The 16,241-nt window shown below is 35.5% G+C and overlaps 1 protein-coding gene across 1 annotated transcript in view; it reads right to left on the reverse strand.

Annotated features, from left to right (window-relative positions):
• Positions 1-1,955: 1,955 nt before the first annotated feature.
• The window catches only part of LOC145666208 (uncharacterized), a 36,260-nt gene continuing 21,974 nt past the window's right edge, over positions 1,956-16,241 (reverse strand). The window contains exon 2 of the mRNA XM_081733275.1: positions 1,956-2,311. Within this exon, the coding sequence (XP_081589401.1) occupies positions 1,956-2,311 (356 nt within the window). The remainder of the gene's footprint in view (positions 2,312-16,241) is intronic.

Below are 16,241 nucleotides of genomic sequence, written 5' to 3' on the forward strand. Positions count from 1 at the left end.
TATTAGTAAGTGAAAGTGTAGGAATTGTCCGTAAAATTACAAAGAATCAGTGAATATGCTATACTATGACAAGTCACTAATTTAAAGACCAATGTAACTCTTTGAATACTTTTTTTTTTTTTTTTTTTTTAACGTAGCAATGTGAATGAACATAAAAGTAGTGTAGTAACTTATAAACTTCCGGCTTCAATAGAGGATCAAGGGTAGGCCTTCCTCGAGTAGTATAACAAATACATTTTCCGAGTCAAGACATCACTTTCACAACACCTTTGTTCGAGACGAGAGAGTTTCAACTCATAAACAATAGAGATAGAGCTGCCCAAGAGACAGAAATCTTCTAGTAAACAATAGATACATTTTCCGAGACGGATATTAATATCATGATATTTTGAGACGAGATAGCTTAAATTTGCGACGAGACAAGGGTAAGCAACCTGAAATAGGAGCAAAAATGTAACCTACGCTTTGGGCACTGAATCTTTTATCAAAAAATAATATTTCGCTATCTATTACCGCTTTTGTTATATGAGGATCAACATTGAAACCGAAAAGAAAGGGGGTTACTCTGAGCAAAATAACTAATGATTGACATTTTACCCTGTTGTCACATCGTTAATATTCGGCTAAGGAGTCCTCTATAAGCATCTTTTCATTAGAAGTTTCTTATTTCTTTATATATAGAGAGGACACCTCAACAGAATATTCAAGATATGTGGCAACAGAATAACACTTTCCCCTAATATCATAAACTTTAACAAAAATCACAGAAAAAAGCACGTTTATATTAATAAAATAACTATGTAACGGTTTTGCCTACAAACTGAACATATTGCATTCATCAGATACTGTCACAGTTTTGATGAAACCAATATGTTCAATAAATTGGCGAAAGTGCTACACAGCCATTATATTAAAATAAACTCTGTTTTCTTCAGTGATTTGTACCGGTATTTGTAGTTTATTTAAGATACCATAGCTAGTACAAAACAGTTAGTTATTGAATTTACTCCGGTGCTCTAATATCAGTTCATTACTCATTCTGCTCCGAGTGTATAGTACTCGCACCGAGTCGTGAAGCTTGGGCTCTAAGCCAATCATAGAAATATTTTGCTTGAGCTCCAGCACATCGTAAAACTTCGGTACAATTCGTGGAGCCGCTTCCCAAGCGCACACTTGGGGAAACGTCGAACAGCTGAAATTCACCAACAATGTTGCCAAACTTTGAAGACAGTAAACGAGTATATAAAAAAGGCATTTAAAAATTGCCAATAATAACACCACACAACAATAACTACTGTAACAACTATTCTAAAATGGTAACAATAGTAACAACGAAAATATAACGCAACAAAAAAGAATTAACAAAACGGAACTTGACGCCAATCTGACAACACTGTACTCTCGGGAGATGTTTTCCGTGTAGCGCGAGAGATGACAGTGACAAAATTTGAGGGGTGGAGGTTGACGACTGGAACAAAACCCTCGCTTTCTATTGGGTGGTGAAATCGGTAGATCTAGGTCAAGCTTCACGACTCGGCGCGAGTACTATAGTTCAGTATATCGTCATTTCAAAATTTGCTTGCAGGGCAAGACTTACCGGTATAGGTCTAAGTTTTTTTCTTCATGTTTTTCAATAGCATATTATTGTATTATTAAGTAAAATGTATACATAATTTAGATGTGATAGTACGTACAATTTGATATCGGCCAATGCCTTACCCTTGCATGTTGGTTACAAACTATAGTACTGTTCATGCTTAGGAAGGTAGATCAGATGATTTTGTAAATTCTATAAACTTTTGTAAAGAAAGCACATAGTTTAACAAAGCTATTATAAAACTAATATTTTTACTTTGTTCTTTAAAGTGTCAAGAAATGCTTTCTGTACAATACAGGTACTTATCTATACTTAGTAAAGAAGGTAATGTAAATCATACATTTGCAAACTCTTGTTTTCAATGCCTCACAGTGTTTGAAACCTCTCCTGAGTACTGTGGACTACGATAGCCTCTATAGGCTAAAGACTGCGCAAGAAGATCGCCATCTGACCCTTCGTAGCTTCTTTTGTGACCTCCATGTCCGTACGAGTGTGAATATTGTGGATAGCTTACTATTTCATAGGTACTGGATTCGTTGCTGGAAATCTTCTTTAGTCCCACTATCGCTGACAGTACCAAGGATAGAAGGCTGACTACCAATGCCTTACCAGAGATTAAAGCCAGAGCTCCCAAAGCAATTGGAATTAATGTTGCATATTTCAATTTAAGTCCTATCAGAATTGGTAGCAGTAGCTTCTTCAATTTTTTGCGTCCTGTAATGGAAAAGTAACAGTAATAATGATAAATATAGCAAAGAAATAGAAAACTGTAACATTGTAAGATTTTTAGTGAAAGTATGTCGAATTATTGGCAAATATGTTGCGAATATACTATATTGAAAAATGAAATGAAATTTTTGAGTTTTACGTGCCACGTTTATGCCGGTTAGGCTAAAGGAGACGGTGATTATCGTTATACAACGTTCTTCAACCAAAAATAGGGTTTAAATGTTGTTATATCACACCTTTCATGGACCTCTGTGACGCTCTTGGATTGCTTTTGATAAAAATAAGGAAAAAAAAATCAGGTCACAAATTTTGCACATAAATTACAAAAATGTTGCTATTTCATAAATTGTAGAAATTATAAGGTTTTAAGGCAACACGTTGAAGTTGTTTCTTATTAAATACAAGACAAATAATGCACTATGATCACAACTATTGCAAATCTTTATAAATGATAACGTACCGGTACTTATTCTTAAAGTAATCTTGATTTAATAGATATTTCTTTCTATCTGTATCTTTCTATTAGTTATTGCTAATGAGCTATCCATTATATAGTATTAAAAGATCTTACATCTTATTACTTCTGTCCCTTATGAAATCTAATATTTCAAACTTCAGGTAATATTATCTATTCTGCATATAACACAGATTATCAACCTGATAACCTCTGACTAATACGGCATGTGCACAATATTCGTAACATATTCAGTCAATAAAACTAGACGAGATAAAATGAGAAGAGAAAACATTCTCAAGAATCTAGACGAGGCGATGTTTGAGAATCGATACGAGATGAGAATGAATTATTTGAAGATCGGGACGAGACGAGAATTAATTGTTTGAGAATCTAGATAAGACAAGAATAAATTGTTTGCGAATCGAGACGAGAAGAGAATGAATTGTTTGAGAATCAAGACAAGACTAGAATGAATTGTTTGAGAATCTAGATAAGACGAGAATGAATTGTTTGAGAATCGCGACAAGACGAGAATGAGTTGTTTGAGAATCTAGATAAGACGAGAATGAATTTTTGAGAATCGGAATGAGACGAGAATGAATTGTTTGAGAATCTAGACGAGAAGAGAATGAATTGTTTGATAATCGAGATGAAACGAGAATGAATTGTTTGAGATTCGAAACGAGATAAGATTGAATTGTTTGAGAATATACACGAGAAAAGAATGAATTGTTCGAGAACCGAGACGAGAAAAGAATGAATTGTTCGAGAATCGAAACGAGACGAGAATGAATCGTTTGAGATTCGAGACGAGACGAGAATGAATTGTTTGAGAAACGAGACGAGATGAGAATGAATAAAACCTTGAGTCTAGAATTCTTGGATCAAATAATATGCCACTACATAACAAACTATTTCACAAGTGCACAGAGAATAAGTGCTGTGTGTAATAAAAACATTAGCATTAATATAAAGTTTGTCTTTTATCATTGGAAGCGATATTTAACATTTCTATTGTACAGCTGATATTTGATTATTTTTCTATTCTTATATAGTATATAACATTGTAATTAGGCAAGTAACATGTTAATCCAAATAAATAAAGCAAAAGAAAAAAGGGGAGAACAGTTATATTACATTACCACTATTAATTATATACAGGATGACTAAAAAGTCATTTAAGATTTTCCATCATGCAAAAACTTGATTGACTAGGATTAGGATTAGGATTTAGATTCCTGGGCTTTCGGCATCTATGGTTATGTTAACTAGTCACATATGAGAGATGACATCCCACGGCGATCATACTTCCCGAGGAAAGGGAAGGAAAAAAGGATCGGGGAAGAAACGAAGCGGTGTAGGATGTATATTTTGGATACCATTCCGGCATTTGCCTCGTGTAAATGAGGAAAACCCAGGAATACCTCACTCAGGATCACTGACCTGAAAAATCTTTTCCAGTTTTTCCACCGAGTGTTCCCACTGGGTAATCGAACCATGGACTTCTCGCACCAAAGACGAAATCATTAGCGACTACGCTACGCGGGGTCATTACAAACTTGCTTGACGTAAGGACTATCATAACGAAAGTTATGCACGTTTGTTATGAACATGAATTCGTATTTTTTAAACAAAACCTTAACATTCCTTAACATCCCTAATAACCTGAACATTAACCCTAGATCACACATAGAGATTTTAAGAAATCAGTAAATTTCAACGTGATGACCTTGAAAAACAACACGTTTTCCCTCACTCTTGTGGCTCGAAATAATCGTTCGAGCATAGCTGGCATAATCTTTGTCACAGAACAACGCTGGGAAACGTGTTTAAGAGTTTGTGTAACTGGAAAATGTTAAGTAACTTTATAAACACTTTGCACTAGCTCTCCTCACTGGTTTAGTGGCTAGCGTATATGCCTTTTACTGACAAGTTTCGGGGTTCGATTTCTGCTCGGGGAGAATCGAACGGACTATAGTAGTTCAGATTTTACTTTAAACTGTACGTCTCGTCCTTTATAACCTCGTTGCTGACAAAGAACACGAAAATAAAGCAATCAATTAGTTTAATAATTTCATTTTATGCATAACTAATAGAACGATTATAAAGAATACACAATAGTCAATTTATAATAGTTAATATAATAAATTATTATACTAAATGTAACTATAGTAGTAATCAATGACTCCTGAAGTCAGTTTGATACCGTAGCATTATCTTGCCCAGTGGTTAACGACCCAAAATCGTAATTTTTTTTTCTAGAGTAATTTGCAATGTTCTGCCTCCGTAGTTTCAACTAAAAATAGTTGTATATTTATTTATACACAACATGAGAATGATTTGTGAATCGTTAACATGACGTGTACATACATTTTTCAGTCCGCCAGCATACATAATCATAAATTCTATAGAGCTAATATTATTGTATAAAAGATGATTAAACCACTGAGTATGACCTAGTTACGTTAATACAAAAATCCTGTTCTTTCCTCTCAATGCTCAAAACTATACAACACAAATACACAAGACTAGATTGGGGAAAGGGGAGAGGGGAGAGACAGCAATAACTAACAGCTGTTACAAATTAGTTACGCGATAGCGGAATTCCGTTATGATATAATACGAGGTTCTTTTTTTATTATTATTCTTTTTCTTTATAGTTTGTTGGTCACGGTCACAAGCCAAGTGCAAGAGCATCCCCCTTCTCTTTCCTTGTATTCATGATCTCCATGGCTTAAGATTTAGACGAAATACGTAGGCTTACCTTGTATTCTTCATTCCCTCTCCCCGCTCCTCCCCTTTCCACGCTTCTGAAGAATCCGTATCTCTATGCTCTGTGACAAATTACTCTCTCTCAACCAAAGCTTTCATGTGTAATTTCAGGGGGAAGTATGTGCATGCAATTGCTTTCCAGTTTACTAACAAACAGTTGCACGTCTAGTATTTCCACTATGTGTTTATTTATTTCTATGTCTTATTTTCAGCATCGAATTTGAAATTTGTAATAGTCTTACAGGTATCGTCTTTGCATGCTGTGCACAGGTCTCAGGTTAAACCCCACGCCCAATTATAGAGTATCTTCTAATATCGCCTCAATGTTGGCAACGAAAGTTAAATTTTAATTTAACAACCAATACATACCATATTACATCTTCGCATTTGCCGAAGTTTAGAAAGTGTAGAGCCTTGCTTCTGTTCAGCCCTTGCGCTTTGTCTAGGGTCTGACACGGATGTGGAGGTGACTTTTAATTCATCATAGGAGACTGATGGTGGAATTTGGCTCCCTGAGACGTGGTTACAGAAGAAAATATCAAGAAAATATGTATACTTCAAATAATATGTTCTCAGATTAAACTTACTAATCTTTTCACAACACATGAACTCAAGATAACTATACTTTTAATCTTCCCTTTTTCTTCTGTATCCTGAGGAATTATGGAGGTCAGTTCTGCTTATTCATTTTTAAATCTAGTAATCCAAATATGCATTCCTTTATATCCAAATTATTAAAAGGCATGGTTATGGACTCTATTCCTCATCATAAGGCATTTGGGACTTCACTAAGTTAAATCTAACATACTTCTGTCTAAAATGTCAGAAATGTGAGCAGGGTTGATGGAATTCAATGTGCTAACAGCACATGGCCCAAACACCACACATACAACCAAATTTAAAGGAATGTTTTTAAGTTTGACTTTTCCTTTCAGCATAGAGACTATATAAGACATGTATTTACTGGTTAACTGCATCCGAACTACATGAGCTCCAGCGGGAATCAAATCCCAGTCGCTCGCACCGAAGACCCGCGTGTCATCCACAACTATGTAGCCAGAGTAGCCACGAAGGAGCTCCATGACGAGATAAAAATCGTCTTTAGCCCTCCTTTCTGAGTTACAGTTGCCTACGTGCCTTTGGTCTATGGGCCCGGGTTCGATTTCCGCTGGAAGTACCTTCAAATTTGAGCGCATTACGGTAGTTCAGACTTCACTTAAAGTGTAGGTTCGTTGGTGCTAAAAGGGGAACTACAGCAAAGGCAAAATAATTTCTTGCAGGTAAATGACTTCTCGCAAATGTGTAGACCTAGAGTTGGTCGAACATCGGATTAAGTGGGTCTCATGTGGTCATCACATTCAGTTCCATCAACCCTACTCGTATTTCTGACTTTTCCGATAGAAGTATAGTAGATCTAATTCAATGAAGTCCCCAAATACCTTATGATGAAGAATAGAGCCCCCAATCATGTATTTTAGTATTTTGGATGTAAGAGAATACACATTTGGATTACTAGATTTAAAAAATAAAAACAGAATTGACTTCCATTATCGCTCAGGATACAGAAGAAAAAGGAAGCTTAAAGGTGAAGTTAGAGCTTATATCTTACGTTAAAAGTTCATAAGTTACATCTGAGAATATGTTACTTGAAGATATTTCCTGCTGTAATCATGTTTCACTGAGACAAATCTCGTCATACATGTTCACTATATGATGAATTAAGTCGCCTCCCAATTCGTGTCAGGCCCTACACAAAACGCAAGAGCTGAACAGAACTAAGACTCTACACTATCTAGATTTCGGCAACTGGGAAGCTATAATGTAGAATGTACCATACTTCAGCTGCTTTACCAGTTAGCGTTCCTCAGGTATCTACTTATTATAGCCTACTATGTGTTGTGAATCTCTGAACCATATTGCAACGAGAATAGGATAAGAATGTGAAGGAAGATCCTTTATCAACTACATCACCCTGACAGTATAGCGAATATAGGATATAATAATATTATTAGTGTTTAATAAAACGAATGTTTAGAAATAAGACGTCCACTAATCTATAGCTCTCATCCAGCTGAACAAAATGATGTGAGTGAGTATCTTCATGCGCAGCTTTGAAGAAAAATGAGAAAAATGAATGAGTGATTGTGAAACTAAAATTTTATACCCACGCCATGTATTAAAATGAAGCTGATGTTCAAGCATACATTAATCAAGCTTCATGATAAAAGAAAAGCTGTCGTCAGGTCTTATTCAGAGCATTTGTAAGAAGAGTAAGCATTCGTCGTTACCAACTTTTAATTCAGAACACCGTTTACGGGGAGAAAATAGTCCCCTTTCTATTCCCAAGGTTTATCCTATGTTGTTATGTAAGAATGCACAACCACACTGCAATGGTGGTTGCATATACACAAGGCGTGTTTTGAAACTGTGGGAAACATGCATACATTTTCACGGCCCCAAATACTACGTTCCTAGTCAAAATAGAAAAATAAGAGCTTCTTACAGAATTAGAACTGTTGGCTCTAGGCCATTCCTTTGTATGTAAAATCTGATAACACCGCACACACGAATGGACACTTACATTCAGGACCGGATCCAGGATTTTCTGAGGGGGGTGCTGCACCAATAACTATCAGTACATTTGAATCAAATTTATTTTTTTCTAAATGCCTTTAGGCATCTGTGATGTGTATGAGGAACTGACTTCAACTATTGTGTTTAGCAAATAAGTTCCGCTCTCTTTTAAGCCCGAAACGGAAACATAACATAAAATTTTAGGAAAGTATTGCTATTTCCGCTGCCAGTTCTCACTTTAGATAGTCTATATTCAGAACGGAGGGGGGGGGGGGCACGTGCTCCGGTGCACCTCCCTAAATCCGGCCCTGTTTACATTATGTAAATATATATATATATATATATAAGTATAGATATAGATTATAACGCTGGCAAAACGCCAATATGCATTACAGTTAGTGAAAATAGTCGAAAGTTATTATAAATTGATAAACTAATTTTTATTTAACTATATCATATCGAGGGTACGTTACAACAAAATTATATACTTGAGAATAAATTATTATGTGTAGCTTTCCAGAAATTCGAGAAAAATAATGTTTTGGCCTTAAAGAACTATGTTTTTCGTTGCTAATCTGATACGGTAACTGCTGTCTTGGTATACTTCGTCTCTCACACAGATCCTTCACTTGGCGAGTTCATCATTGTTAGATCAGATCATAAGTTATGTGTGAAATCCACGGCAGTGGGCACATTCCCCAACTGGACATTCCCCCTCCCCTGTGACTATATATTGTTTATCGATTTGTGGATATTGTAACGTTGTCAAATACTTTTCATTATAATTGTACAATTACTTCATCAATTTGTGGAAGATCTGGGGTCGATTCTAGGCGAGAGTTCATGTGGTACGGATCTCACGTTAAACTGCAGATACACATTTCATATAGCCTCGCTGTTGAAAGCTATATAACAAATCAATTACTTTATATATTCATAGTTTTTATAGTATGACTTATGTAACACTAATACAGTGTTTGGGATCTAAGAATCGAGTGAACTAGTGTTACTGACAAGACTTCGAGAAATTTCTTGTCTCAAATTTCAAAATATACTTCCAAAATTGAGACGACAAAATTCTCGTCTCTAGACAACACTACATAGAGCGTTCAATACTTTTTTAGATCTTAGAAACGTTTATTTTGTTTTAGAAAAAATAAACAAAATAAATAAAATGCACTAAAAAGATAAAGAAATAAATCTAATTATACTAAAAACCAAAAAAAAAAGTCAGTTTTCAAATAAAATACTTTTTTTTAAAAGAAACAACAAAATTCTGTTATACATGACTAAAAAGGAAAGCGTGGGAAACACCAGTATATGAGACAACTTCCCATGCTTCTTTTCTGTCGTGCATAAATATATATTTTTTTTAAAAAAAAGTACTTTGCTTGAAAATAGAGTTATATTTTACTTAATACGATTTGTTTTATTTTTTATTCTTTGGTACGATTGTTTTATATTTTTACTATTTGGTACGATTTGTTTTACTCTTTTTACTATTTTTGGTACTATTTATTTTATTTTTCTTACTTTTGAATAAGATTTGTTTTATTATTTACTTTTTAGTGCGTTTTGTTTTATTTTATATTTTTTTTTTACTTTTTGGTAAGATTTGTTTTATTTTTTTTTTTTTACTTTTTGATAAGATTTGTTTTGTATTTTACTTATTAGTACGATATTTTTAAAAAATTTGGTACGATTTGCTTTACTTTTTTACTTTTTGGTACGATTTGTTTTATTTTTTACTGTTTGGGTACGATTTGCTTTATTTGTTTACTCTTTGGCATGATTTGTTTTATTTTGTTTGTTACGTTTTATAAAGGAAAGCATGTTTTTTTTATTTTTTTATTTAATCTTATTTTAAGTTGGCTTGTTATAAATTTTTTAAATAGATTTTACCTCATTTTTTTTAGATCAAACATAATTATTTATCTATTACCTTTATATTTCGTATCCCAAAAAGAACTAATCAGATATTTACTAAATGAGGCGCCTAGTATCAAAATCCGCCACATCCATTTCGCTTAGTTTCGAGTAATCTCGCAAAACGTGCAGTGAAGCTCGATATACAAATGTACAAAATCCCATATTTCAACTATGAAATATTAAGCTTTTAAACAAAATTCTGTTTCCATGGAATTCCTTTAGATCAAACATATAACAAACGATAAATAACTCAATTTCAGTAAAAAAAAAAAAAAATGGATTTGGCGGTTTTTGATAGTAGGTTTGACGTTTGACGTTTGTAGTTTGTGTGATTTTTTTCTAACTTTCACTCATCCTCTCACGCAATTAATATAAATCCTATGACCCCCACTTTTCCTCGAAAGAAAAACAATCCCAGTCTCTTTTACGCCCAAGTGTTGCAATGAAGTTCAGTGGAACCCTCAATGACAGCAAAACGGATGAAAGCACCCATCTGTGTGTGTTATTGTATATTCCAAGTGGAAAGTTGAAGTCAGTTGTGAACTGTTACCATTTTGATTGTATCATCGGCCTATTTGTCACTGTACAATCAGCAACAAAAGTTCTTACCGTTTGGTAACATTTATTTTAGGAAATAACAGTGATCTGGCTAGGCTAGAACTTACATAAAATTATATTATTTTTTAATTTACTGAAAACTGAACTCAAATTGTCCTTCCTTTCTGAAGTTATTTGCGAAACTAATTTCATCAAACGAAAAGAATTTTTGTCACTGACTGTAGAGTCAAAACTTTAGCCTACATCAATCATTTCTCTGTTAAACAAGTATTTTTCTGTTAAGAAAGTGTACAAATGTTAGTTGAGTTATGAAGTTCTTATTGGGGGGAAAGGGTTCGAACCCGGTAGATCGCCTGTGGATGCGCCACAGAATTCAGATAGTTTGGAAGACTACTATTGTTTCACATTGTGAAACGAAACTCCCTTGTTTCGAATTGAGTTTAGCGTTCCTTTAAGCAGCGAGGCTATATGAGTCCGTTTTTTCTCGAATTCACTAAAATGTGGCATAGACTACAGTATTATTTGGTAGGATGCTGAAATTATAGACTATACTTATTGAGTTTTCGATTAGGTAATAACATACAGCTTTAAACCTTTATACGATCCTCGCTTTTTGAGTTAAATTTTTAGACTTTTCAGTCAAGCAGATACTATTTCATTGCTATTTACCGTGGGATCATGGTTCACACCTCGTTTTCTTCACAATAGAGCAACCTTCCCAATGGCACAATTTGCTTGTCCGTATCGTACACCTGAAACGGAAAAATCAGGGAAAACTGTTTTTTTTGGGGGGGGGATTTAACTCTTTTTAATTTTGCGCACCTCTGGCCCGGGCCTAGATTAACGTAGGGACCTCAAAATCACCGGAAAAATACATAGTTAGGTACACAATACATGTGCAAAATTTCAATGTGATATCTTTAAAACTAAGGACAGGATTTAAAACAAAAATTGCCTCAAGAAAAAATGTGATGTCACACTCCCCGCCCCCATTTGGCGGCACCACATAAACCTTCTGGTTCCAAAACACATCTGGGGTATTCTATGGTCCATGTATGACTTGACCAATAAAAAACCGGCTTAAATGCCTGTTATAGGGCTTAAATAAGAGGTTAAAGACAACACTGCACCATGGTACGAAAACGTGCCATGGATCGTATAAAGGTATGTCCATGAAGCCTCCATTAGTATAGTTCAATTAACATATCTGTGTCATTTACACGGAACTATTGTGCTAGTTATTCTAAGAAACTTCATGGGCGTAGATATATGCTTAATAGTGTTCATGGTTCGTGTTAAATCGAAGCTTTAATTCATAGTAGCTGAATCCATTCCTGCTCCCTCTTGACGTAAAAGGTATGTTTATGTTAGTTAGATTATAATTTATCGATTGCTTTGAAGTTTGGCATACCTTACTGGCCGTAAGAGTATGTACGAGGTGACCAAAAGAAGAAAGGTAAATGATTATATTAAAAACCAAGTTATAAGCTTACACCAAACATGAATCAATATACTTCAAATTGCTCCGTTTGGTTCATGATACACGTACTTCAACGTTACTTTCACGATTGAAAGAACTTCTGGAAGTCTTCTTTCTTCAGGGTCTTACACTGCACCGTAGTCACGGTCTCAATATCGAGAATGGTGTCAAAACATCTTCCTTTTAGGGTGGTTTTAAGTTTCGGGAAGTACAAGAAGATGCATGGTGTTACATACGGAGAGTACGTAGGATGGGAACGGACAGGAATTTTTTTCGTCTAAAATTTCGGGGTTGAAGTCAGGGAACGAATTTCGCATTCACTCCCCTCATTTGCAAATAGTCGGTTAAAATTCTATGCATAAACCGGCACGAAATGTTTATTTTCATTGGAAATCTCTCGAATAGTACTTCGCCTGTTTAAATGAAACGTTTGTGCCACTTTTCGCACGCTTTCATCTCCTTTTGACGTCAAGGTGTCCCAATTGTTGTTCGCCAACAACTGACTCATTGCTGCTTTTGAATCACTCATACCACTTTGTAAACAGTCTTTAAAGCCACCTCGTCAGCCACTGATTTAACATTTCGCGAGCTTCTTTGCTACTTTTTTGCAGCTTACAATAACACTTAATATTGACGCGTTGCTCGAAATACATGATGCGCAATAGACACTCTTGACCCTTCCTCGCTGTTCTGCCTCTGGAAGCCAACTGACACGCCACAACTTGTTCAAACTCGACGCTGATTGTCCAAAAGGTTTAGTCTATGTGTCTATCGAGCTTACTAGTTGAAATAGATAAAACGTATGTAAGGACGGGTCATCATCCTTACTGTGTAGATTTTAATATTAAATAAATAGTGAATTAAAATTATGCAGTCAAGATGTTAAAAAAGGTAAGTCTGGCAAGACGTATATATTCTACAGTATAATTAATAATTATATTCATATATATACATGTGTTGATAATAGTGCTCTCAACGGGTCGGGTCGGGTCGGGTTGAAGACCGACCCGACCCGACCCGTGACCCGAATTGACTGACCCGACCCGACTGACCCGAACCGTGATCCGATCTGATTGACCTGACCCGATAACCCGACCCGAGCTGACCCGGTTGACCCGACCCGACAACCCGACCCGAATAACCCGACCCGACAACCCGACCCAAATAACCCGACCCGAGATGACCCGACTGACCCGACTGACCCGACCCGTAACCCGACCCGAACTGACCCGATCCGAGTCGGGTCGGGTCGGGTCGGGTCAACCCGACCCGTTTGAGAGCACTATGGTCACGACACTGGGTGAACGCCAAAATGCACTCACATTGGGAAACTAGTTTTAAAAGCATAATTTTAGAAAATAAAGCATAAAGCATAATTTAAAATATATAGCACAATTCTTGGAAAATTTTCTTTAACTGAAAGTTTAACATACTGTGTTAATATTTTTTTAAAGCCAATATTTACAATGCAAAATCATTGAGAACATAACAATGCAACAATGAAAAGCTTATTTTCATTTCTGTAAACTTTTCGGTGTAATCCTTTGATGTGGAGAAAAGAAAGTAAAAGAAGAAATTTTTCCGCCAACAATGAATAGTATGCAAGAACTCCATACTATATTGTTACAGTGATGACGCCAGCTTTAAGTTCTTAGGGGGGCAAAGGAGGGGCAGATACATTTTTGGGGGTGGCTATTTGCCATACCAAAAATGACATATTTATTACGTTTGAATTATTTTACATTACATTGTGTATTTCGTTGCTGTTTTTATGTTAGATCTATATGATTATAAATTAAACTTATTTCAAATAAAATTTGCAACTAACAAATAAGTAACGTCTGCACAAGAAATATTTTTCAATGAAACTTTTGAAGCCTAAACATAAATTGAATTACTTTCGCGTATGCTACAAGAAACACATTCGTCTATATGCTACGTATCTCTCGCTCTCTCCCTCCCTCCCTCCCTCTCTCTCTCTCTCTCTCTCTCTCTCTATATATATATATATATATATATATATATATATATGTAGAGAGAGAGAGAGAGAGAGTGCCAGAGAGAGAATTTACGAGGAGCTGCTGAAAATGTCGTAGTCCAATCCAGAAGAAGTGTAGGTACTAGGTAGAAAAATGAAACCGTAATTTAGAAAAACATATCTCTGTATGTACAAATATAAATTTTCATATTAATAATGAAATTCTTATTGTTTCTCAGGCCTCTGAAGTGATTATGTGTGCCCAAACAGATAATTTCACGAACATCCAGATCTTTACTGTTATAACATTTTTGTTCCACCAAGGAAAGTCACCGAAGTAAATTAATTAGGAAATCAGTGAAACACCACGGGACTCTCCTCCGTTATATATAGTGGTGAAGAAGTAAGTGGCTTAGTTTAAACGTAGCAATTTCTCAACAAATTATGCTTTACATCCAGGATGATTAAAAGCAATGACTCTTCCTGGAATCATGGATGCAATTTATGACATTATTCTTGAAAATTGCAGCATTTCAGCCAGTGGTGGATATAGCCCGGGGCCGGAGGGCCTAGGCCACCCCAGGTTTTGTGTGACAAAATAATTTAAGTTATTTATATTTTATTATAGTCTGAGGTCTGCACCCCGCTTCTCAGTTTTTACCTTCTCAGCAAAACTTGTGTCAGGGATTCTGGGCATTTCTTTGGAACTCGTCGGTAGCATAATTCAGAATGGCTTGGGTATGTGCAAGTTCTCGTCATAATGGGTTCCCAAAATATATGTCAGGAGAATAAAAGGGTAACGGCATTAAGAGAAGTATTCTTCCAATTTGACCGTAATGCTGATCAATTTCGCTGACGAATAGTAACCATAGATGAAATATGGTTGTACCACTATGATTCTGAATCGGAACAACAGTCAATGGAGTAGTAGCACTCATTTCTCCATCGCCCCAAGAAGTTCAAGACACAGAAGTAGGTTGAAAAACTATTTGGAACATTCTTCTGGTATAAGTATGGAGTGGTAGACTACCTCCTCAATGGTCAGATATTTAATCCAGAATCTCTACATTACTTACAAAACTGAAAGAAAAATTCAAAGTTCAACGCTGCGGAAAATGAAAAGAAAGGAATTCTGTTCCTTCAGGAGAATACACCTGTCCATCAAGCCCCTGCGAACATAACTGACATTGCATAATCTAGGATTTCAATCTCTAGATCATTCTTATTCCGCAGATTTAGCTCCGTCTAACTATTACGTGTACTTATTTCCCAAACTTAAATAACACTTGAAAGACGCCATTTTAGATCTGATAGGGGTAGTACTACGAACAGTGGTGCGAGGAAATCTAGATTTTTTTAACTTTTCTGCAAAAGCTGGAGCACTGTACAAGGTAGTATATTGACTCTCGGGGGAAGAGAAGAAGAAGTAAAACTTCACCAATCCACGTCTGGGTTGGGCTACGAATTTTGCAGCAGTTCCTAGTCAATATGGTAGACGTCACGTCAGTACTTTGAAACAAAATAAGTAAAGGAGCACTAGTATAAACGAATTACTAACTAAAGATCAGCACTCTGACAATACATTTTATTGGGAATCAATTTCATTCCATAATTTTATTATTATCATTTGCAGGAAGGGAAAACACAACTCTTTTTATCTCCTTCAAAAAATTAAGCCCTGGTAGTTGCAAACTAAGCTGTTATAAGCACATCCTCTGAATGTTGGAAGCCGAGAATAATGTTTCAGAAAAAAGAAGTTTTAAATAAAACAAAATATGAAACTGAAAACTTCAAACCTGGACAAATACAAACAAGTTACGTAACTGGTTTTACCTTTCTTTTGTTTCCAATCGAAGTTGATCCAATGAGAAGAAAACAAGTCGACCAAATCTACTATTGTTCGCTAGGCACAATTATTAAAAATCATAAGAAAGAAGTATAACTAAAATTTAGCTCAAAAGGGGCTAAATTAGAAAACAGAAATATGCGTGCATACCCAGACGCTCAAAGAAGAAAGCTTGAGGATTAATCTGCCACATAGTAAATTCATGGAAAGTAGACTACAATTTGTCAATGAGATTGGTTATGATACTGATATATAATACTACATGAAGAATGTTTAAAGATTGTACGAGTCTGGGGGGGGCAGTCTAGGTGGCAGTCAGGG

The sequence above is a fragment of the Thermobia domestica genome, chromosome 12, assembly GCF_964235325.1.
Source record: "Thermobia domestica chromosome 12, izTheDome1.hap1.1, whole genome shotgun sequence".
In the NCBI taxonomy this organism is placed as follows: Eukaryota; Metazoa; Arthropoda; class Insecta; order Zygentoma; family Lepismatidae; genus Thermobia; species Thermobia domestica.